The 23,597-nt window shown below is 41.9% G+C and overlaps 1 protein-coding gene across 2 annotated transcripts in view; it reads right to left on the minus strand.

The window, feature by feature from the left end:
* Positions 1-14,941, minus strand: part of dtnbb (dystrobrevin, beta b) — a gene marked incomplete at both ends in the record, with an annotated part of 51,803 nt that extends 36,862 nt beyond the window's left edge. For both annotated transcript variants that reach the window (XM_079833777.1, XM_079833776.1), the window contains 7 exons: positions 7,839-8,005; positions 8,156-8,261; positions 8,384-8,538; positions 11,446-11,531; positions 13,424-13,637; positions 13,785-13,865; positions 14,875-14,941. In XM_079833777.1, the coding sequence (XP_079689903.1) occupies positions 7,839-8,005; positions 8,156-8,261; positions 8,384-8,538; positions 11,446-11,531; positions 13,424-13,637; positions 13,785-13,865; positions 14,875-14,941 (876 nt within the window). The remainder of the gene's footprint in view (positions 1-7,838; positions 8,006-8,155; positions 8,262-8,383; positions 8,539-11,445; positions 11,532-13,423; positions 13,638-13,784; positions 13,866-14,874) is intronic.
* Between the last annotated feature and the right edge of the window lie 8,656 nt (positions 14,942-23,597).

Genomic DNA, 23,597 nt, shown 5'->3' on the forward strand with positions numbered 1-23,597 from the left:
GACACTAGAACAGGCACTTCGGTGTTACTGACTATGGGAAGTGAGCACACAGGAAGATACCGGCTCTACACGGAGGCTATAGAATCTAGCGAACGTGTTAGGTGTCGCCCAGCCCGCAGCTCTACAAATATCTGTCAGCGAGGCGCCACGAGCCAGCGCCCAGGAAGAGGCAACACCCCTAGTGGAGTGGGCTCTTAACCCGAGCGGGCAGGGCACGTCTTGGGACTGATAAGCCAAGACGATGGCATCCACTATCCAGTGGGCCATCCTCTGCTTGGAGACAGCCTTTCCCTTCTGCTGTCCTCCATAACAGACGAAGAGCTGCTCTGAGGTCCTGAAGCTTTGCGTTCTATCCACGTAAGTCCGGAGAGCACGGACGGGACAGAGAAAAGCTAGGGCTGGGTCTGCCTTCTCCGAAGGCAGCGCTTGCAGGCTCACCACTTGGTCCCGGAAGGGAGTAGTGGGCACCTTGGGCACATATCCAGGCCGGGGTCTCATGATCACATGAGAGTTACCGGGCCCAAATTCCAGGCACGATTCGTCGACCGAAAATGCCTGCAGGTCCCCTACCCTCTTGATGGAGGCCAACGCAATCAGGAGTATTGTCTTTAACGACAGGATTTTCAACTCAGCTGACTGCAGAGGCTCAAAGGGTTCTCTCTGTACTGCAGTTAGCACCAGAGTTAAGTCCCAAGAGGGTATGGAGGGAGGACGAGGCGGATTTAATCTCCTCGCTCCCCTAAGGAACCTGACGACCAGATCGTGCTTACCTAGAGATTTCCCATCTACGAACTCATGATTAGCGGCGATAGCGGCGACATAGACTTTGAGGGTGGAGGGAGACAGCCTTCGCTCCAACCCATCTTGTAGAAAGGTAAGCACAGATGCGATCGAACATCTTCGGGGGTCTTCTCGGCGAGAAGAGCACCAATCGACAAACAGGTTCCACTTCAACGCATAGAGGCGCCTCGTAGAGGGGGCTCTAGCAGAAGTGATGGTGTCAACTACCGCTTGCGGTAGGTCACCTAGAACCTCCGCGTCCCGTCCAGGGACCAGACATGGAGTTTCCAGAGGTCTGGACGCGGGTGCCATAGGGTGCCCCGTCTCTGAGTCAGGAGGTCCTGCCTCAGAGGAATGGGCCAGGGAGGTGATGTCGCAAGGAGCACTAGTTCCGGGAACCAAGTCCGGTTGGGCCAATACGGAGCGACCAACAGGACCTGCTCCTCGTCCTCCCTGACTTTGCACAGTGTCTGCGCAAGAAGGCTCACTGGGGGAAATGCATACTTGCGTTCTTCCCGGGGCCAGCTGTGGGCCAGGGCATCCGACCCGAGGGTCCCCTCGGTCAAGGAATAAAACGACTGACAGTGGGTCGTCTCTGGGGAGGCAAACAGGTCTACCTGTGCGGCCCCGAAACGACTCCAGATTAGCTGGACCGCCTGGGGATGGAGTCGCCATTCTCCCGGAAGTACCTGCTGACGTGACAGCTCGTCGGCCGCACGATTGAGCAGGCCCGGAATGTGAACGGCACGAAGCGACCTCAGATGCTTCTGAATCCATAAGAGGAGATGGCGGGCGAGTTGCGACATGCGACGGGAGCGTAGACCACCCTGTTTGTTGATGAACGCTACGGCCGCAGTGTTGTCCGTCCGGACCAGAACGTGCTTGCCTCTGAGCGGCACTTTGAAGCGGCTGAGTGCAAGACGAACTGCTAACAACTCGAGGCAATTGATATGCCATTGCAGTTGAGGCCCCGTCCACAGACCCGAAACTGCAAGCCCGTTGTACGTGGCACCCCAACCCGTGGATGAGGCATCCGTGGAGACAACGAAGTGCCTGGACACTTGTTCTAGGGGAACTCCCGCCCCGAGAAACAAAGGGTCCGACCACGGGCCGAAGGTTTGGCGGCACTTCGGAGTCACTTGGACATCTCGGGACTCGATCGTGTAGCCAGCGTTGAAGCGGTCTCATATGAAGCAATCCGAGCGGCGTTACTGCGGCTGCGGATGCCATATGCCCCAGGAGCCTCTGAAAATGTTTCAGTGGTACCGCTGTCCTGCCTTTGAACGAATTCAAGCAGTTCAACACTGACTGGACACGCTCCTCTGTGAGGCCCGCTGTCATGGCGACCGAGTCTATCTCCATACCGAGAAAAGAGATCCTCTGTGTGGGACAGAGTTTGCTCTTCTCCCAGTTGACCCGAAGTCCCAACTGGCTGAGGTGACTGAGCACCTTGTCCCTGTGTTCGCACAACTGCTCCCGCGACTGGGCAAGGATCAGCCAGTCGTCGAGGTAGTTGAGGATGCGAACGCCATGCTCTCTCATGGGAGCAATGGCCGCCTTTGCAACCTTCGTAAAGACGCGGGCCGACAGGGACAGGCCGAAGGGTAAGACGCGGTACTGATATGCCCGTCCCTCGAACGCGAAGCGCAGAAAGGGCCGGTGTCGAGGGAGAATCGAGACATGAAAGTACGCGTCCTTCAGGTCGATCGCTGCAAACCAATCTCGGGGACGGATGCACCTGAAGATGCGCTTCTGCGTTAACATCGTGAACGGCAGCCTGTGAAGGGACCGGTTCAGGAATCTCAGGTCCAAGATTGGTCGTAACCCGCCGCCTTTCTTGGGTACAATGAAGTACGGGCTGTAGAACCCGGACCTCATATCGGCTTGAGGGACCGGCTCTATCGCGTCCTTCGCCAGTAGGACAGCGATCTCCGCCCTGAGCACGGGGGCGTTCGCCTCCACTACAGTCGTGAAGTGAACGCCCCTGAACTTGGGGGGACGCCGGGCGAACTGAATCGCATAGCCGAGTCTGATGGTACGGAGGAGCCACCGAGACGGGCTGGGAAGCGCTAGCCAGGCTCCAAGACTCCGAGCAAGGGGGATCAATGGCACCACAGATGTACCCGCAGCGAGGCGGAATGCAGGGATCCGGCTCGGACGGCATGGGAGCGGCCCGAAGCGGGATCTGGCACTGGGGCCAGCGGCGGAACAGACAAACAAAAGATTCTCCCCCGGCCCTCCTCCGGGGGAGGGAGTGGTGCTGCAGCCATCTCCCTCAGAGCAGTTTCCTCCATCTCTGGGCGGGCCGTCTCAGGGTCGCTTGCGACGGCGCTTGCCACCTGGCTTGAAAGCGGCATGAGCGGGCTGGACATCCTTCCCACGGCCGCCCCCACGCCGTCGGCTGGTGTTAGGCTGCTGCGGTGCTTTGGCGGGGGCGGCGGCGGGTGGCGACGAGCAGCCGCTGCCACCGGCGGCGGGGTGGAGGCAGCAGCGGGCCGCCGGGGCAGGATGTGCTTGATCGCCTCCGTCTGCTTCTGGGCGGCCGAGAACGGTTGGGCGAAGCTCTCGACCGCGTCGCCGAATAACCCAGCTGACGAGATGGGGGAGTCCAGGAACCGATATTTATCGGTCTCCCTCATATCAGCCAGGTTAAGCCAGAGATGCCACTCCTGGACCACAAGTGTGGACATCGCCTGACCAATGGCACGGGCGGTGACCTTCGTCGCCCGGAGGGCGAGGTCCGTCGCCGTCCGGAGCTCCCGGAGGAGCTCTGGGTCAGGCCTACCCTCGTGCATGTCAAGGAGTGCCTGGGCCTGGTGGACCTGAAGCAACTCCATGCCATGCAAGGCGGACGCAGCCTGTCCGCAAGCCTTGTAAGCCTTCCCGGTCAGACCGGAAGAGAACTTACAGGCTCGGGACGGGAGACGTGGGTCACCGCGCCAGTTAGAGGCGGTCGCCGGACACAGTTGCATCGTGACGGCGCGCTCCACTGGCGGGATCCCCACGTAACCCTTGGCTGGTCCGCCGTCGAGGGTAGTGAGGGGGGAGGAGTCACTCGGCCGGGTTCTGGCAGAAAAAGGTGCCGTCCACGACCTCGTGAGCTCCTCATGCACCTCCGGGAAGAAAGGTGTCGGGGCGGGACGCTGAGAACCAGCGCGACCCGCCCCGAGGAACCAATCGTCCAACCTAAAGGGTTCGGGACACGGTGGAGGGTTCCACACGAGCCCAACCCTTTCGGCGGCCTGGGCAAGCATAGCAGTCATCTCAGGGTCCGGGGCAGCCGTTGCCACTCTCCCAGAGGGAGGCAGTACAGCTGACCCTTCATCCTCCGAGGACTGAAACTCCCCCTCCGATGCAGCGATCGACATCTGTTCATCCGCTGGAGCTCCAAAGTCACCACTGGTCTCCCGTGGGAGGGTCCAGCGGGTTCTCTTGGAGGCTCTACCGGCTGCGGAGCTGAGGGATTAGGGGCCTGCGGAGGTTCACTCGGCGGGTTTGCCCTAAACGTAATCCTCAGATCACCCTGGCCATCCAAAGAAGCAGGTCCACCCGGGTTAGGGGTAGACCTAGTTCGTGGGATGGGTAAGGGGACTCCCCCAGCCCGGAGGTAGGAGAGTCTCGATCTTAGCTCCGATATAGTCATGTTCCCACAGTGGGAACATGAACTATCCACAAACGCCGCCTCAGCATGCTGTGGGCCCAAACACGTGAGACAGCGGTTGTGACCGTCAGCAGGGGACAGGGAACGACCGCATCCAGAAACGCACGGGTGGTAAGACATCTTGAAAAAGACGGCACGCCACCCGTGTAGCTCTTTTTGTGAGGAAACGCTCTGTGCTGAAGCACTCAGGGGGAAACCCGACAGCGCACGGGATTGTTGTGCAGCCCGTGCCTGTACTCGGCAGGAAAAACGTCCAACCAGACCAACAGTGCTGTTGCTGTGAAAACAGCAGTTTTTCTCTGCTTGCAGAGGCAGCCGATGAGTCAGCGCGGTCCCACTGAAGCGTGCCGTTCCTCCAACACGCGTCTTCCTCTGGATTCTCCGGTTCGATAAACTTGCTGAAAGCAGCGAAAATACTCAACAAAATGTTGTGAGTCTCCTTCATATGCTGTTTGGCTCCGAAGTGAATGACAGCGTGCATTCGCTCTCGCTTCCTGTTTATACCCGCGGCGCGGGGCGGAGCGCGAGATGCAAATCTCGCACGCCAATTGTTCATTGGCCGGTTCTAGATAGCTCGAAGCTGATATGGGCTCCCAGAAGTGATCCCAATTCGTCGGTACGTCCGACGTACGTCGAACGTGACCGACTGAATGGGAACTCAGAATTTTATCATTGGATTTAAGGATTCAAAGGTGCAATGTGTAGTATTTATGAGGATCTATTGACAGAAATGCAATATAATATACATAACTATGTTTTCCGTGGTGTGTAAAGACCTTACATAATGAACCGTTATGTTTTTATTACCTTAGAATTTCAATCTACATACACCGCGGGGGCCCTTCCAGTGAAGTCACCATTTTGCGCCGCCATGTTTCTAAAGTAGCAGACAAACTGCTCTGAGCACTAGCTACTCTCTGTTGTCTCAAATGACGACATCTTTGTCCCGTGTCGGCCACCGTAGCTTCTCTATGTGCTTCGAAATGGAGGGGTGAGTGGTTGCAATTCGCAACCTCACCACTAGATGCCGCTAAAATTTAGACAGTGCACCTTTAATTAATCCTGATTATATGACAACAAGCTGCCAAATGTTTTCTTTCAAATGAGTCTACAATGTTTGAAGTCCAAAAGCTTCATGACCTATGCATTTTAATTTGGGTATACCATTTCTTGGATTTGGATTCTAAATGGGGACGCAAGTTAACAGTTTAAGGTATTAGTTGTGTTGTTAAAGCTTATTTATAATACTGTTGAACTTCACATTATTTTCTCTCTCCGGGTTATTGTCAAAGAAGCCAGAGAAAGTCTCAATTGTCAGTTGGCTAAAAAAAGAAAGCAAAACACAAATTAAACTAAGTAAAGATTAATTTGACTGATAAGGTTTCTATGGATATCGCAATATACCGTTACTGTTGGCCACGGTAACCGGGTGAAAGATCTGTTATCGTGACAGCCCTATTACATACTGTATATTTCTGGGGGGAAAAAATCTAATGGAATCCAATTATATGTAGTTTGAAGGAATAAAAGGGGAATTAATGCATATTTGATCTGTACATAAAAAGTCACAGACTTACTTCCCATGTGAAGCTGGAACATTTTATATAATTTAATGTAGAAATATATATTTAAAGTTAATGAAAAATTATCTTTGATTCAGCAAAATCCTTGTTCTGTGGTTAGAGAAAAAAAAACTTTATCGAGGTTGTAAGAATGAGAAAGAAAAAAACCCTCTCTTATAATTGGATTTGGAAGGCAGTGCAAATCGTTTCCCAAGCTGTAATTTCCAGCAGTGTGACTGAGCTTTGGAACAACGCTTGAGTATTAAAAATGTAATCAATATAACTCACTCGGTGAAAAACATGAACCCCTTGAAATCCTGAATTAGAGAGGAATGACATTAAACAGGAAACAAAAAACTTGCAGTTCATCCATCCCTGTTTCATGGCCTAACAATTTTGGTATAAACACGTACACTACTGTTTGTGGTCAGTACGATTTAAAAACAAGAAATGTATACTTTTATTATAAAACAATATTGAAAATAAATGTATCACTGCATCCACAAAAATAAGCAGCACAACTGTTTTTCGACACTGATAATAATGCGGAAATGCTGAAAATTCAGCTTTGCCATCACAGGCATTAATTATATTTTATAATACATTTAAATAGAAAAAAAGTTGTTTTAAATTGTACCGTTTTTACTGTGTTTTATCAAATAAATGTAGCCTTGGAGAGACTAAGAGACTTATGAACGGTAATATAAATCATGTTCATTCAGTCCCTTTTGAGGAGTTATGAGCTATTAAAAATATACTTGTGCTTTAGAGAATAAGCAGTAAGTGTAAAGCTTGAAATCTTACAGGAATAGAAAAGCGTGTCATTATTTATTCACCCCAATATCATTCCAAACCTCTATTATTTTCTTTCTTCAGCCAAAAAGCCAAACCTTCCATGTTTCCTTTAGAAATGGAAAACACAAAAACCAAAACCTCAAAACCTTTAAGCCTTTTTTCAAGATTTACGCATTTCAATTAATAGCAAAATTCCATTTAATTGAATAATCCTTGCATATTATTCCGAATTAAGAATTTTAAACGAGTAAAAAACTAGAGCTTAATAAAACATTTTGTACAAACCTTAATGGAACAAGGGAATGGACCATTTCGTTTATGTGATTCGTTTTCATAAAAAGATAAAAATAAATGAAAATAATGTTTAAATGTAAGTTTAAGATTTATACAAAATGTTTTATTTAGCGCTGTTTTTTACTTATTTAAACTAATTAATTCATAATGTGAATAGTATAAGGATTATTCAATTCAGTTTGATAGATTTTTACTATTAATTGACATGCGTAAATCTTGGAAAAAAAGGCTTACAACATTTTTGCGTACATTTGACTTTTTTTTTTTATTCCTTAAAGACTATATAGGGTACGGTGTGCTAACATTAGCCAAAAATCAGTTGTTCAGTATTTTAAAAGCATAACATTTTTCATTGCATTTTTCCAGACAAAGTTTAATTATGCGTCCAGAAATTTCAGTTTCAGCCAATAATTTTCCTTTTGATGCAGCACTACTGTATGTTGAACCTTAAGCTGCATAATTGAGAGCTTCTGTGATTAATGACTTCAATTTTGGTCTATTTTTCTAACAAAACCATTTTACACTTTGAATATAGAGTATTATAATTATGTACATTTATGGTATTTTATTGTAACTTTAGAGGAATATAAATCACCGTCCACTTTCATTATAAGCTAAAGAACAGCTTGAAAATAACATCTCTTTTTTGTGTTTCATGGAAGAAGAAAATAATGCCATGGGGGTGAGTAACGATGGCGGAATTACCATTTTTGAGTGAACTATCCCTTGAAAGTGACGGTACGTACCCATGAGGAGTGCTCCTTCATCTGGTGCTGGTTGCTATGGGGGCCGCTGGCATGACCACGCCAGAAGCAGCTCTGACAAAGCTGGTAGCCATGGCACTGCTGGCAGCGGTACCGGAAACCCATCATGCTCTCACTCCGGCAATACGAACATTCCACTGGATGGAAGACTGTGGGACACCAGCACAAAGGGTTTCAGGCAATCGCAAACCTTGTTTTAGCCATCTTTTTCGAGTGAGGTGTCCAAACGTAGTGGGCGATGGGAAATAAGTCGTTAAAACCCACATACAATCTCACAAATCTCCAATCGCAGCACGTACCATTCTCTACATTAGCGAGTCGGTGCATGAGAGGTAGCCATACGAGGTACTGTGGGGGTGGATCTGCCATCAACACATCCAAAAACGTATTCAGCAAGATCTTCTTCTGGCAAAGCACAGATAAGACACTCACAGTGAAAGCCTTTAAGATTTCGAGACAGGTTGAATGAAATCCCGATCGTTTTAAAGGGACTCTTGCTGTTATTTGAAGCAGATTAGTGTACTTACCTGCTGAGGGAAGCATGTTCTCACAGAATGCTCGGTGTAGCCAAACGAAGGCCCCTCGAAAACTGCCGTGGGAAGCTTCAGCACTTCCCTCAGGAACTGGTCAAATTTGGCATAGACCATCACCCCATTGGAGTCTGATATTTGGGAAAATATATCTGAAAGAGAAAGAAGTGATTTTAAGTTATGCTATGTTGTGGATAAATATTTATAACCATTAAAAAAACGGAATCTATGAAAGTGAAAAAATGCATTATTATTTCACATTAAAAAAGACTATAATATGATGAAACAGAACTTTTGTAATGGTGTAATTTAACCAAACGATGCACACCATTCTACAGTTAAAATAACTCGTGGGATTTTTAATTTTAGATTAATGATACAATTTTAATAAATGTAATGAGTAAACATTTAAAGGAATAGTTCACCCAAAAATGAAAATTCTGTCATCATTTACTCACCCTGAAGTTGTTCTGAACACAAAAGAAAATATTTTAAAGAATGTCGGTAACCAAACAGTTGATGTGCCCCATTGACTTTTTTTTCTCCATACTATGGAAGTCAAACTGGCCAATTTACTGTTTGGTTGACGGTAATCTTCAAAATATCTTCGTGTTTGGAAGAAGAAAGAAATTCATACAGGTTTGGAACAACTTGAAAGTGAGTAAATGATGACAGAATTTTCATTTTTGGATTAACTATCCCTTTAAATTTTTTGGGAAATGTAATTTTGTGTCCAGTACACATCATGTACAAAAGGGGGAGCCAAACTCTAAGTAAAGCATCTTGCATGAAGGCCCTTGTTTATTATTTTAAATTAAAAGTTTGTGTATATGCCTCCTAAATAGACATATCATATAATATAACATTTTATGAGCTTACAGTCTTTAAAAATTGAGTAATACTGACAGTTTAGTAGAAAGAAATGTAGCAATTTAGCAAAAAAGAAGAGTGCAAAATTATTACAAATGAGTTGCTCTCATCATCCGTGGTTGGATCTCTCTATTAGTGTTACTGGATCTGCTGCATTTAATACTATCGACCACAACATTCTTTTGAACAGACTCAAAATTTACATTGGCATTAGTGGAATTGGCATTTGCATGGTTCAAATCATACTTATCTGACCGTTACCAATGTGTAGCAGTAAATGAAGAGGTGTCGTATTGATCAAGTTCAATATAGAGTACCGCAAGGCTCAGTACTAGGACCGTCGCTTTTCACTCTGTACATGCTACCCTTGGGAGATACCATTAGGAAGCATTGCATTCATTTTCACTGTTACGCTGATGATACTCAGCTCTATATTTCTTTGCGCCCTGACAAAACATACCAATTCATAAAATTAATTGAATGCATATAAAAAAAAATGGATGACTAGTAATTTCCTACTTCTTAATTAAAAACAAAAAACAAAAACAGATTCTAATTATTGGTTCAAAAACCTTCACATGTAATAATGACTTAGAATACGGTCTAACACTTGATGACTGCTCTGTCAAGTCTTTGTCATCAGTTAGGAACCCGGGTGTGCTCTTTAATACCAATCTTTCATTTGAAAACCACAGTTCTAGCATCTGTAAACCACATTTTTACATTTTAAAAATGAATCTAAATTACGACATGCTCTCAATGACAACTGAAGAAAAGTTAGTTCATGTGTTCATGACTTCAAGGCTAGATTATTGTAATGCTCTACTGGGTGGTTGCCTTGCACGCTTAATAAACAAACTCCAGCTGGTCCAAAACGCAGCAGCCTGAGCTCTTACCAGAACCAGGAAGTATGACCATTTTTATAATAATTAGCAATCTTGCTAATTATTTGCAAAGCACAAAAATGGTTTAACTCCTTAGTACTTGAGCGAGCTCTTAACACATTATAGTCCTTCACATCTATTGTGATATCAAAATTCTGGCCAGTTGATAATAGCTATAATATCAAAATCAACTGCAGGCAGTAGATCCTTTTTTTTATTTAGCACCCAAACTCTGGAATAGTCTTCCTAGCCTTGTTCGGGAAGCAGACACACTCGTTCAGTTTAAATCGAGACTAAAAACACATCTCTTTGCCCTGGCATACACGACATATTATCAATTTCTAAATGATTTTTAGGCTGCATAAATTATGCCAACCGGAACCAGGAACACATAACACCCGATGTACTTGTTACATCGTAAGAAGATGCCATCTATGCTAATATTAGTCTATCTGTTTATCCCGAGGTTACCGTAGTCAGCTGGATCCGGTCCATATCCAGATCAGATGGTGGACCTGCACCTAGACACGACCAAAACGCAGCCCTGAACTGTGTCTACAAGACAATCCCCTGTGAAGGCCTCGTCGACATGACAGCGCCGACATCGGCACAGATCCTCAGCAAAGACCACAGAAGCAGACAAGTCCTCCGGCAAAGACCCTATGGCCAGCTTCACCTCCATATCAGCGTGATGAATTGATCTTGAAGCAAAAGGAACTGGATGAATATTTGAATGCTACCGATCCTGATCTGAAGTCTGACTTTTGATGCAGACTTTTGGCCAGAGGACAACTGTCCCCCCGACTGAGCCTGGTTTCTCCCAAGGTTTTTTTCTCCATTCTGTCACCTGATGGAATTTGGGTTCCTTGCCACCGTCGCCTCTGGCTTACTTAGTTGGGCACACTAGATATTCAACAATAATATTGATCTGACTGCACTGTACTGATGCTGTTGAATGAGAACTGAACTGAGCTGGACGATGACCATTTTTTGCAGAATTGCTTTATAGATTAAATCAACTAATTTTATAATTGATTATCTTTACAACAAAACTAAATCAACACTGAACAGACTTCAACTGAACAACAGCCGAAATGCATAAGTATCCTGTGATAACTGTAAAGCTGCTATGAAACAATCTGTATTGTATAAAGCGCTATATAAATGAAGATTACTTGACTACTTAAATACATTCAACGCTATCAATAACAGTTTAGCATTGTACAGCACATGAACTCCAGAAAATATCCATAGTGTTCTAGAAAAATTACTGTTGAATAGCTGTATAACAGGCATGATACTCACAACGTAATTTGTCCAGTATTTTACCGCCACACATTGTAGCTAGCATTGCCTTCATAGCAAACACTGTGAGTTTCCCATGGCCTTCACTGAAACACAAACAACACATTATCAGAAGACATTCTGTTATAACAATTCAAAGGGGTTCTTTAAATTCCAGTCACTTTTTGGACTACACCAATCTTCGTACTCTTTATTTCCAATCTTTTGGAAAAACAGAACATGTTTGACTACATGTTAATAGTGTGAGAACAGGCCCACAACCCCACAGCCACACCTTATTAGTACTTTTCAGTACAGTGTTGGGAAGTAAGTAGCCTAATTGAAAGTACCAATGCTCTAACCTTAACTAAATTTTCTGTAGCTTAACAGCAGCTGTTTTTGTTTATAATGTAGTTTTTTTTAGTTGCTAGCAACTTTTAGCGTGTAGCATGACAAAAAGCTACATCTCCCTTTTTGTCACACTGCGCACACAGCTTTACAAATAAGGAAGCTAAAATGTCCTCAGGATCATTTGTAGTGTTGGAAAGTCTGATTCATTTCAGTGAATTGGTTCGTTTGAATGATTCATGTAAATGAACCAGTTCCAATTAATTTGAGTCCATGTGCAGCAGCATCTTTTTTTGTGATTTAAAAAAAATATATATATTACTGTTCGTCACTATGTTTTTGACTTTTATTAGATGTTATTTGTGCTTGGTGTAAATGTAACATTTTATTTCAAATGTAATGCTGTCAACCCTGATTAAGATTGCTTCTGAACCAGTACTTATTTAAAGGATTAGTTCACCCAAAAATGAAAATAATGTCATTTATTACTTACCCTCATGCCGTTCCACACCTGTAAGACCTCATCTTCGGAACACAAATAAAGATATTTTTGTTGAAATCCCGATGGCTCAGTGAGGCCTCCATATCGAATCAGCGAGTTGAATCATGATTCGGATCGCGTGTCAAACCACCAAACTGCTGAAATCACGTGCAGTGTTTTGAAATCGGTTATCGTTATTGAAGTCGTTATTTCGTTTTTTTTTGGCGCACCAAAAATATTATCGTCACTTTATAGTATTAATATTGAACCACTGTACTCACATGGACTGATTTAAATATGTTTTTAGTACATTAATGGATCTTGAGAGTGTAAATTACTTTGCTCCCTATGGAGGCCTCACTGAGCCTTCGGATTTCAACAAAAATATCTTAATTTGTGTTCAGAAGATGAACGGAGGTCTTACGGATGTGGAACGGCATGAGGGTGAGTAATAAATGACATTATTTTAATTTTGTTATATATATATATATATAATGGTACCATATTATTTTTCAGCTGATATATATTATTTAGCAATATTATTTAGAGAGTACCTTTGCTGTCATCTAACACTAATCTAAAAATTAAATAGAACATATATTTATTAATATATGCATACAAACTTTTATGTTAGATGTGATCGATTTGACAGCACTATTAAAAACAATAATTTAATAACACTGTTAAATGTAATCATGTGAAAAAAAGAGTATCCAAATATCCACTTTTCATAAAGTACATTATAATAATGTACTGCCTAACTTGCACCATATAAAATGATTGATTTTAGATTTTTGTATTCTATTTTTATTTATAGCAGAGAGCCCCTCACATGACATGCTGGGGAATTAAAAACAAGATATTGTGCTGAAGGATGGTAAATGTGACCGGACCTTTTAAATTATACCATAATGAGGTGCAGCATCTTAGTAAGCAACATAACGTTGTTGTCTGTTGTCTTTTTTGAACAGCCTTCACGTTGGAGTGTTAACGATACCTTAAAATGCTGCCTCCGTAGGCAGCTCACTATGTGTTGGAACAGAGCATATGCCTTCCAAACACACCCTCTTGTCACGATTCATATGACTCACAGTCCGTCAGGTTTGCAGGGACATACTGCCACAAGGGACCCCCTGAGAGAAAAACAAATCTCCCGCACTAACAACACACCTGTCATAAGTGGCCACGATGAAGTTTAGCAGCAGGCCGATGGACTGCTCCACATTTATCTGGTGGGTGGTGGGCAGCCGCTTGTTGAGCTGGTAGAAGATGGAGGACAAAATGGTCTCCAGGCGTGACACATTAATCTCTGCGTTGTGGTCTAATGTGCTCAACCCATTGTCACGGAAAGCTTCGATCATGTTCCACACGTCCACCAGGTGAACTACGACAGGAAAAGTATACAACTGAGATGATCGAAAATAAGAATTTTGTTGTTTTTCCCATACCAAAACAAATGCACATACAGCCAAAGTGAATTCATACATCACAAAATAACATTTTAAAGTAAAAGCATGTAAACAGGACTTACGGTTGCATCTTTTCTGAACAAATCGTAGCTTACACGCTGTCCTATATGTTGAGAGGCGAATAACGTCAAAGTTTTGTGCCCCTGTTGAAAAAATAAATACATAAGTATTAGCACTTTTAGAAGACCCTTGTTCGGCCCCAAAATTAAAATTCGGACATTACTCATCCTCATGTTGTTCCAATAGCCTCATGGGCAGCTCTCTGACATATATAGCTCAACTGCGTCTCCGGCGACCCACATTCAATTCCCGATTCGAGGTCCTTCGCTGACCCTGTACTTTCCTGTCTGATGCCTACACTGTCCTATCCAATAACGCATTAAAAATATAACTTTAAAAAATCCATCGTCTGTGGTCAATAGTGTGTCGATATATGACACAGAAACTACTTTGAAACCAAGCAGCTTTTTGTTGGTCAATGAAAGTGAGCAAAATCTGTGTGAGGAACATTCATTATTGGTCACACAGATTCCTATTGAAATAACTGGATTTTGCCTATACAAACAGAGGAACTGTAAACGTGACTGCACCTTAAAACTTTCTTTAAAGTGGTCCATTTGATTTGTCCACCTTTTGTGCTCCACAGAAGAAGAAAAATGTCAGACAGCTATGGAACTAAATGAGGGAAAGTAAGGGCATGTTCACTCTTGGCAGGTTTGGTTCAATCTAAACAAACTCTGGTGCGATTGGTCTGATAGTGTGGTTCATGTGAATGTTCTAGTGTGAATGCTACCATCCGAAACCTGGTGCAAACTGAACAAGCGGACTGAGACCCATGAAAAGATGGTTCTCAGTCTGCTTTTAAACAAACTCTGGTGCGGTTCGACTTAATGAAAGAATTGTATTTTTGAGAGAACTCATACTTTGTGAATATACACAGTAAAGCAACTATGTAGCATCTGTACTGCATAGTTCTACTTAGTCTATCAACCTGGTTCTGGTGTTTTCTCAAAATCAGCTTTGCCTTCCAACCATTGACGCTAGATCTATTGCCCTGTGGCAGTGAAGGGTGAACAGGATTCGACAAGACCTCTGTGTATGTGTGTGTGGTGCATTGTGCAGGAAATGTTGTTAACGCTGAAAGCAACTCACTCATCTCCATGAAGAGCTGTCTCTTCTCCACCATGGACTTGCTGCTTTTACTTCCCTCTTCAATCATTCTACACAACACAAAAGGTCCATTTAATACCACAGCTTGACCAAGGCCTCATTACGAACACATAACTCAATACAACAAAAATCAAAAGATAGCATTATGTTAAAGTATTTCATAAACAAGTTAACAAAGAAATTGTAATTACCATACAGCTAAAAACACAGCGATTAAAATACAGCGATTAAATTAATAGTTTTAATCAAGTCTTTTGTGTATTTATCTGGTTTCTTTTTTTCGTTTACAATCATCAACCAACATCTTTGTTGATCCTGGAACAACGTTCCAATCAACCAATCAGATTTGAGGGACAAGTTTACAGTTTAAGTCAAGTTTAGGCTTACAATCAGGGTTAGGTGCTTCTACATCAGTGTTATTCACCCTTCATTTCTCTCTGATTTTAGGGATAACTTATGGGTAGGGTTGGGGTAAGGATAGGATTATCACCATGCACTGATCTGTATTATGATTGGATTGTTCACTGCATTCTAAACTGTCGTCAGGCGGTGAAGCCACCGGAAATGTTTGAGCGGCCATCTGGGATTTGAATATACAATAAATATTGCAACATAAATATAGACATTACCACGATATTGCACTGTATGTATTGTATTAAAATCGAAAGTTTACCATGCATCATCATCTTGCTCGGTGCGACAGTACAAATGTTTGGAAATAAAATGTCATGTCTTTAAATCCAAACGCAGTCAGCGTTATTTCCTGATGTCTTTTTGTCGACCAACATCCACTTGGAGATCTTGACTCTTGGAGGTCTTTAAAGACCATTAAAAAGCCACCGGTCAGCTCATATTCTATCGCTTTTTACTAGCATGACAGTTTGCAAATGAATTAAGTGTTATTTGTATTGTTGAGCTAATTATTAATTTAAGCAACGTTTAAATTGTTATCTTTACTGCTTCGAAATACATGCTGTTATTTAATGAAAACACTGTCTAATCATTTACAGTTACTGTAAGATTAAAAACAATATTATAGCTATAACACTAAATCATTTCATAACCACAGTGAATAACTGTAGCCTACATGATTAATTAAGCTGCATGTGCATGCCCTTACAAAGCATGAATCTGTATGCAGATTTCAGAAGAATTATTTTGAAATTTGTAATGCAAATGTTGAGTTGTCTCGTCCGTCAGCTGATATTCACTACTGCAACGAACAAAGATGAACGTAACTTTTAATAATCTAGGGAAATTCCCGATTTTAAACAAATAACCATTCAAAGGTTTACGTTGCAAGAATGCACAGGGAGTCTATAAAAATGCTGACTCGTTAGGTAATGTTCTCTTATCTCCTATTAATTCAAAAAAATGTGAGGGATACCAATGTGGCGGCACGGTGGCTTCACTTTTTATGATGCCATGAGCAATCCAGTTCTCTATATAGATCAGTGGTTAGCACAACATTTTGGGATATGAATGTTGTTCTAGGATCAACAAAATTCAGGAACGTGTCTTGGCAAAATCACGGTGACTGACTAGCTTTAGCAAACTCATGCATTTCTTTAGTCCTTGGAAACTCCTGAACACTATGACTCACCTGTCAGGTTGGCTGGGACTCAGAGAAGATGATGCAAAGGAACCAGGAAGCTCCTACATAAGGAAAAACATTTTGATGTTGACATCTGGGGAAATACTCCACCAACTCCCCCATTCACAAAAGGGCATTTGAGTTCTTTCTATATGCAAGTGCTGATTATGTATGACAATAGTGTCTGCATAGGCTGCATTCTGTGAGCTAATGAAACAAGAGCCACTAAGGAGCCACTTTAGTGACAGGCAGTCTAAGAAAACACATCATTAGAGACAATGAAGGAAGAATTCTTACTAAATTGATTGTAAATACTATTATATTATAGATTACAATTTGCTGTGAATATAAGTAATGAGCAGAGACAAGAGAAACAAGAGCCACTAAAGAACAACTTGATGCCAGTGTGTGTTTGTATAACCTATAAGTAATATGCAACGTTATTATTGCTCGTGTAATTGTAGCTCTTACATCATCAACATAAAGCGTCACATCAGCCGTCATGTCACATTTACTCGCTTTTTCTTTTCACATTTACTTAGGCCTACTATTTCTACGCAATCTTTATCTATAATATATGTATATGGTAAAAATAGTAAGTGGAGTATAGTAGCCTAGCTATTCCAAATTGAGCTAGCGTCTCGTTCAGATAAACTGAAGAGTTTGTTAAAGGCACAACATGTAATTTTTGCCGCTAGAGGTCGCTTATTTAAAACAACGGTGTAGCACGCCGTGATTTCGCGGAATCATGGGAGTTGTTGTCTTCACCTCTATAGCCGGTGGAAAAGAATCTGGTGGAACTTGGGCAGAAATCATATTCATGGATGAGCTAATGTATTAAAGATTTATTAACGTTACTGTAGTATGAATCAGGGTGTGTCTGAAAGACGTTGGAGAGGAACGAGGCCGCTAGAGCGATTGCTAATGAGAGACAAGCACATGGCTAGTGAGCAGTGGAACTTTTATTATGCTGCAGATGACTGCTTCCGCTTCCTCCAGTCATACGGGGTAACGTATCGCTGTTTTATCATATTAGATACATTTGAGTGTGTTGCAAGTTGTTATAATGCCTTCGCTCGGCGGCAACCATGAGACACTTGTTGCTCACTGCGGTAAGCTAGATCAATATTAGTCATGGTAAAACATGGTAGTTGCGGTAAATAAAAAAAACGAGATTTAAACAATAAGACTAATCACTGTTATATAGCTCAACACAGTTAGTTTTCTTTATATGAAGGTATCTAAACTGTCGCTCAACTGTCTAATAAAACACAATATATTAAAGCGTCTTTTGTGTTTCCATGGTTTCTACAAAATAAAACCGTAAATCAAGGGTAACGCAGGTATGAAGTCGTTGATATAGGTGACGCACGGACACGATCCGTGCCCTTGTTAAAATTGCTTATTTCTCTGGATTTAAACATTTTTGGAAACATTAGGGATGATGTAAGTACACAAGTCAACAAAATATATAGGCATAACATTGTTCTAGTGGTTATTGGATATTGTCTTTAAGTAATTAACAGTTCTTCACAGGACATACTGGAATACTATTAGCTCTCAATCATTAAAGTTGGCATGAAATGGAAGTTGCGATAGTCTTGTGATGTAGGCTATATCCGAGTGAAACGGCTTTTTGAACAAGACAACTTTAGGCCAGGACTTGATTTTGTCTATTGATTGGATTATTGCGGTTTGCTATTCTCACATGAGTGACAGGTTGTCCCGCCCTCACACCAGTAAACACGTCACCAGAGATTAAATATTATGAGGGCACATGAATAAAAACATAAATAATAATATGCACAGATAGACAATTTATAATGAACATTCGTCCATTTTGATTTCATGGTGACTTCAGTGACAGGAAGGCAATGGGAGAAACTTCCGTGAACCAAAAAATATGAGTCAGTGCATGGAAGTGAACAAGATTCGTTCACTTAAAAGATTCGCTCAAAGGCACTGATTCGTTCGAAAACACCACCAGAAAGCATTATGTCATTCCTGACCGTTAGAGACACTGCTGACATGACTTCTGGCTTCACATCATTCCGTTCGTTTTGCTAGTCTAATCGCATCTAGCAGTGCTTACTACTGCTGAGTGAGTGAATATAAGGCCCAGCGTAGAAGTAAAAGGCTACACCGCACCTCTATAATGACTCGCGCTTTGACGTGACTCAACGTGAGGATTTTTCATTAACCATCGGAAATTCACATTGTACAAACACTCCTATATTCAAAATAGCAATACACCCCCGTGCGATTAAATGACAGCGTCTAAGCTTAATGCATACGGCCATATTATATTTAACTCCATGTATATTGCGTGTTAAATAAATAAAATACTATAGCCTATGTTGCATACATACATTTAGATCCAGAGGATATTCCGAGGACGCCTTTGGTATTTGCGTCTGAATGTGAAAGCATCATTAGCGGATGATCTTACCAGCGAGAGGAAATCACGCAGGTCGCGCGACCATCATCAGCATCTGATGAGAGCGATCAACGGTCTCGCACTCGATTCCTGGCGTATCATCATCATCATCATCATCTTCTTAGCTGTCTTTCGTTTCACTTTTTTTTTTTTTTTTAATATAGACTTACAATCACCGACATAATACGCAATTTGGCAGCGCTGCGCCTCCCCATTGTCACATTTGTGCCGTGGTTACCGTTCGTTCCGTTTGATTCGGTCTTGTAGGAACTGCAGTACAGGCTGCGCGAGCGCTTCTCTGAGCATCAGCCAACAGCAGAGGACAGCAGAGCACTCCTGCCTTTCCCATTACTGGTGCATCACTGTTGCTCTTCATATGCACGATTATTGCAAAGACATTAACCGACTGTTAGTTTTATGTAATGATGTGCAATGTGCTTGCTCGAATATGCAGCTGTTCATATTGCTACTGTATGTATCCTCATTATGTCTACGTCGGACACAAAGATATTTATATAGACTATAGGGCCTTGATGTAGTGCTAAACAGAACAGAATAAAAGTCCTCTAAACTAGGCATAAAACAATTCTAGCATTTTTCCTATTAAAATAGCATATTGTTAAAATCCTAATTTATAGTCTATATTAATGGCATATTCTTTCATCTGCGTGTGAAGCTTATTTAATTTTGATGAAATTTCGGATGTTATAGGCTGGGTTCTGCATGGGGTCAGTTTCAGACTTCAACTCAGATTAGACTGATCTACCTTTATGTAACTGCCTTTTAAAAGTTTCAATCAGTCTTGAAGAAGAAAATTTACCCCCGATTATACAGACAAGGCTTAAAACTAGTCCCGTACTAAAATGCATGGTTGAGCTGTTTTAACTGAAAGCAACTCGCACTGACATATCTTAAAATATATCAGTGCCATTGTTTTGTCTCAAGAGGCACACCAGCTATGGTTTTTCTTTCTTTCTCCCTAAGGCACGTTTAAATGCCCTAAAGGAACTAAAGCCTAATCTTGGCTTAATCTAAACTGTGGAACCGTGCCTTTGATGACTAACTTTTAAGACTACTCTAAGCAGTTTATGCAACCGGCCACAGGCTTCTGGATGGTCAATTCAGTGTTCCATTGCTAAAAATCCAGAGAAACACCTGCTCACCTTTTCATAAACAGCAGATCATTATTGTTATTGCACGCACCAATGTTCCGTAATTTACCTATTTAGTACATGGCACTTAAAGGGGTACTTCAGCGCTGGGAAGATGAATGTGTATTTAAACTGGGTCATTTATGTAGTACAAATGTGAAATTATTTTTTAATTTGGTGCCTTCTAGACTGAGAAAAAACATAAAATGTATATTTGTCTCATGTGGATGGAAGACAACAACTCCCAGAATGCACGTCGCTGCTCGACCAGGCCACTCCCATGGCACCGCCTCCTCCGTCGTTTTGATATTCATAGTAATAAAATAATTTTGTTCAGTTAGAGAACAGACATACAATTAAAAACTGAACGTGTCTTTTCAATAAAGTGTGAGTGAGCCGAACGAAAGTCACCGCACAAACGCAGCAGGAGTCAGATTTCATTCATCAGGAGAGCGAAGAGCTGAGCAGAGCTGAGGTAAGCGCGGCAGTTATTCACGACGCATGTCCAGTCTGGCGCGTTTTCAGATCATGTCTATGGAAGCTAAACTTATAAAGGAATTCATTGAAAAGTTGAAACACTCACTTTTCTCCGTACCGCTCCGTTATTAAAGGGGTAGTTCACCCAAAAACGAAAATTGTATGTTTTTCTGCTTACCCCCAAGGCATCCAAGATGTAGGTGTCTTTGTTTCTTCAGTAGAACACAAATGAAGATTTTTAACTCCAACCGTTGCAGTGTGATAGTCGTATAATGCATGTGAATGGGGTCTAAATCTATTAGAGTAAAAAAAAAACTTCAAATTAAACCCTGCGGCTCGTGACGACACATTGATATCTTAAGACACGAAACGATCGGTTTCTGCAAGAAACGGAGCAGTATTTATGCTATTATTTCACCTATTATTAGACAAATGTCATCAGCTCTCCAGACCGCCATGACTTCCTGCGAGTAAGGTCAAAATACCTGCGCGGTCATAGATATATACATAGATGCCCCATTAGTGCCTGCACAGATCGGTCGAATGAGGAATCTATGTATATATTTCTATGATCGCACTGGTATTTTGACCTTACTCACAGGAAGTTATGGTGGTCTGGAGAGCTGATGACATTCGTCTGATATGAGGTGAAATAATAGCATAAATACCATTCGGTTTCTCGCAGAAACCGATCGTTTCGTGTCTTTAGACATCAAACTGTCGTCACGAGCAGCAGGGTTTAATTTAAAGTTGTCTGTGCATGTTTTTTTTACTCTAATAGAATTAGACCCCATTCACATGCATTATACGATCACACTGCAACGGTTGGAGTAAAAAATTTGGAGTTAAAACGCAAAATGACGAGATTTGTCTCATCGGAGGAGTTTTTTCCAGAAATAAAGTGCATAATTCTCTTGTCTCAGGGGGACATGGGGGGGGGGGAATTACGATAATGCGAATATACAACAGAGTTTCTACTGATACAAAGCTTAAAGCAGCACTAGGTAACTTTTCAACCTTTATAATATATTTTCAAACCTCTTGTGATGATACATCGACTTACAATAGGTTGAATGACACGTCTGCCATAGCCTGACGGGGTCTGTATTGTTTTTAATCGTACTTTTAAACTTCGGGTTTCGGGTAGTAACCCGAGAAAAAAAAGAACTACAAAATTCGACTGCTTTACAGCATATACGTCACTTCCACCACCACCTCCAATTCCTTAAATTCGGACGTGCGAGAAAAACTATCATTTGTTTGCCGAATGTTATTATAGTCATGGCCGAAGCAGCACAGAAAAATAAGAAAGCAAAGGTTTTGTCGGAGGAAAGCAAAAAGAGGAAACGAGAAAGTGATCGGATTAAAGGCAGGACGAGGATCAACATTGGGCCAGCGTTTGCTCGTTGGCGTGAGCTGAAGGAGGAGGGGCTACATTCTTGCAAGTAAATATGATGAGACGTACAAAATCATATTTTAGGATACCTAACATGTCTGTGATATTGGTTTATTTGTCTTGCCTCAAGCTATAATGCAAATCGATTTTTCAAATTTGCAGATTCATCTATGGTAGCTTGATATTATAATATTGACGATATATGGTTATTATTACCTACCACAAAAACATTGAATTGAAGTATCATATAGATTCTGTAAAACGGGAACCAATAGACTAGGCTACTATAATGACGCTGGCTTGTAAACGTGAGCATCGCGATCATTTGGCATTTGAAAAAAATAAAACCCATGAAATTATATTCATATGACATGCTGAAACATATGCCACTGTACCTGGGATGAAGACATTTCACACGCGACGCAAGCAGAACACCAGCATGTGAACTCCGGCAGTGTTCAGGGCTATCATGGTTGTCATGTCAACAAATGCACATGCGATGCATCCCCTGACAGAGTTTACGACAGTAGTAGAGGACAATACTGTTTCCCAACTGTAGGGGGACCCCCGAGAGCAAAAACTACCTAGTGCTGCTTTAATGCCAATCGCTGAAGTAACCCTTTAAATAATTTGCTAATTAAAATGACATTTTAATGAAAATGTGTTCTTTATATTTAAAATAATGATGTACTAAAAGCAATAAAATCCTAGCCATATTGAAAATCAACAAAATTAAGCCTATAAAAATACCCCATCACTTCATTTGTTTTATAGCATTTTATTCATATTGTTTCTTGATAAAATACACTTTGCTTACAAGTGCTGATTACAATGACTATTTTACATTCACCTTTATTTTACATAAAATATTTGACTTTTAAAACATAAAATAACACACACTGTGGAAGCCAATCTAAGGTCTGGAATACCAACACCTCCTGCACTAAGAGTCGTAATCGTATTATTTCATCGTTCCGCAGGGGAAAACATTGACTCATTCATTAAAAATCCAAGTGTTTTGTAAAATGTCACAGGCATATAAGGTTGGGGACAGAGGAAGTGGTAAATCATGCATTGCAATAAAAAAAGCAAATAAACAATGACAGTTAAACACTGCATGTTTACAGCTCTGACAAATGAAAATATTTCCAAGAACCCAAATATCCGTTTTTAAAGATTCAAATCAGTTCTAAGGCCTGATATACAGTAAATGGAGGTATCACAGTTATAGTCTATGAGTCTCTTGAATGTTTATATGCTGCATATGTATATATATGTAAATGAAAGCTGACAAAAGTCATTGAAAGCCAGTTACCTGAAAAACAATCTAACACCCAAAGACATTCAGCACAACCCAACCACCACTAGTAAAATATTATTCATACAATACAAACACGATAACCTGATGGAATTTTTTTTTTTTCAGTAATAAGCTAGACTGATATTATTAGTCAATTATAAATCCACTGTGAGGGAACATCAATTCATTGCAGGCAAAACTAGCCACACAAAAGACTATCACAAGGGCCCTGGTACAAAAAAATGTGTAAAAAGTTTGTACACTTCAGACAAAGGTATACCAAAATGGGACAGCCAATATAAAGATATAGTAAATACCCTGTTTCTTGAACGTTTCATAAAATGATTTGT

The sequence above is a fragment of the Gobio gobio genome (genome assembly GCF_949357685.1).
Source record: "Gobio gobio genome assembly, chromosome: 13".
NCBI classification, from domain to species: domain Eukaryota; kingdom Metazoa; phylum Chordata; class Actinopteri; order Cypriniformes; family Gobionidae; genus Gobio; species Gobio gobio.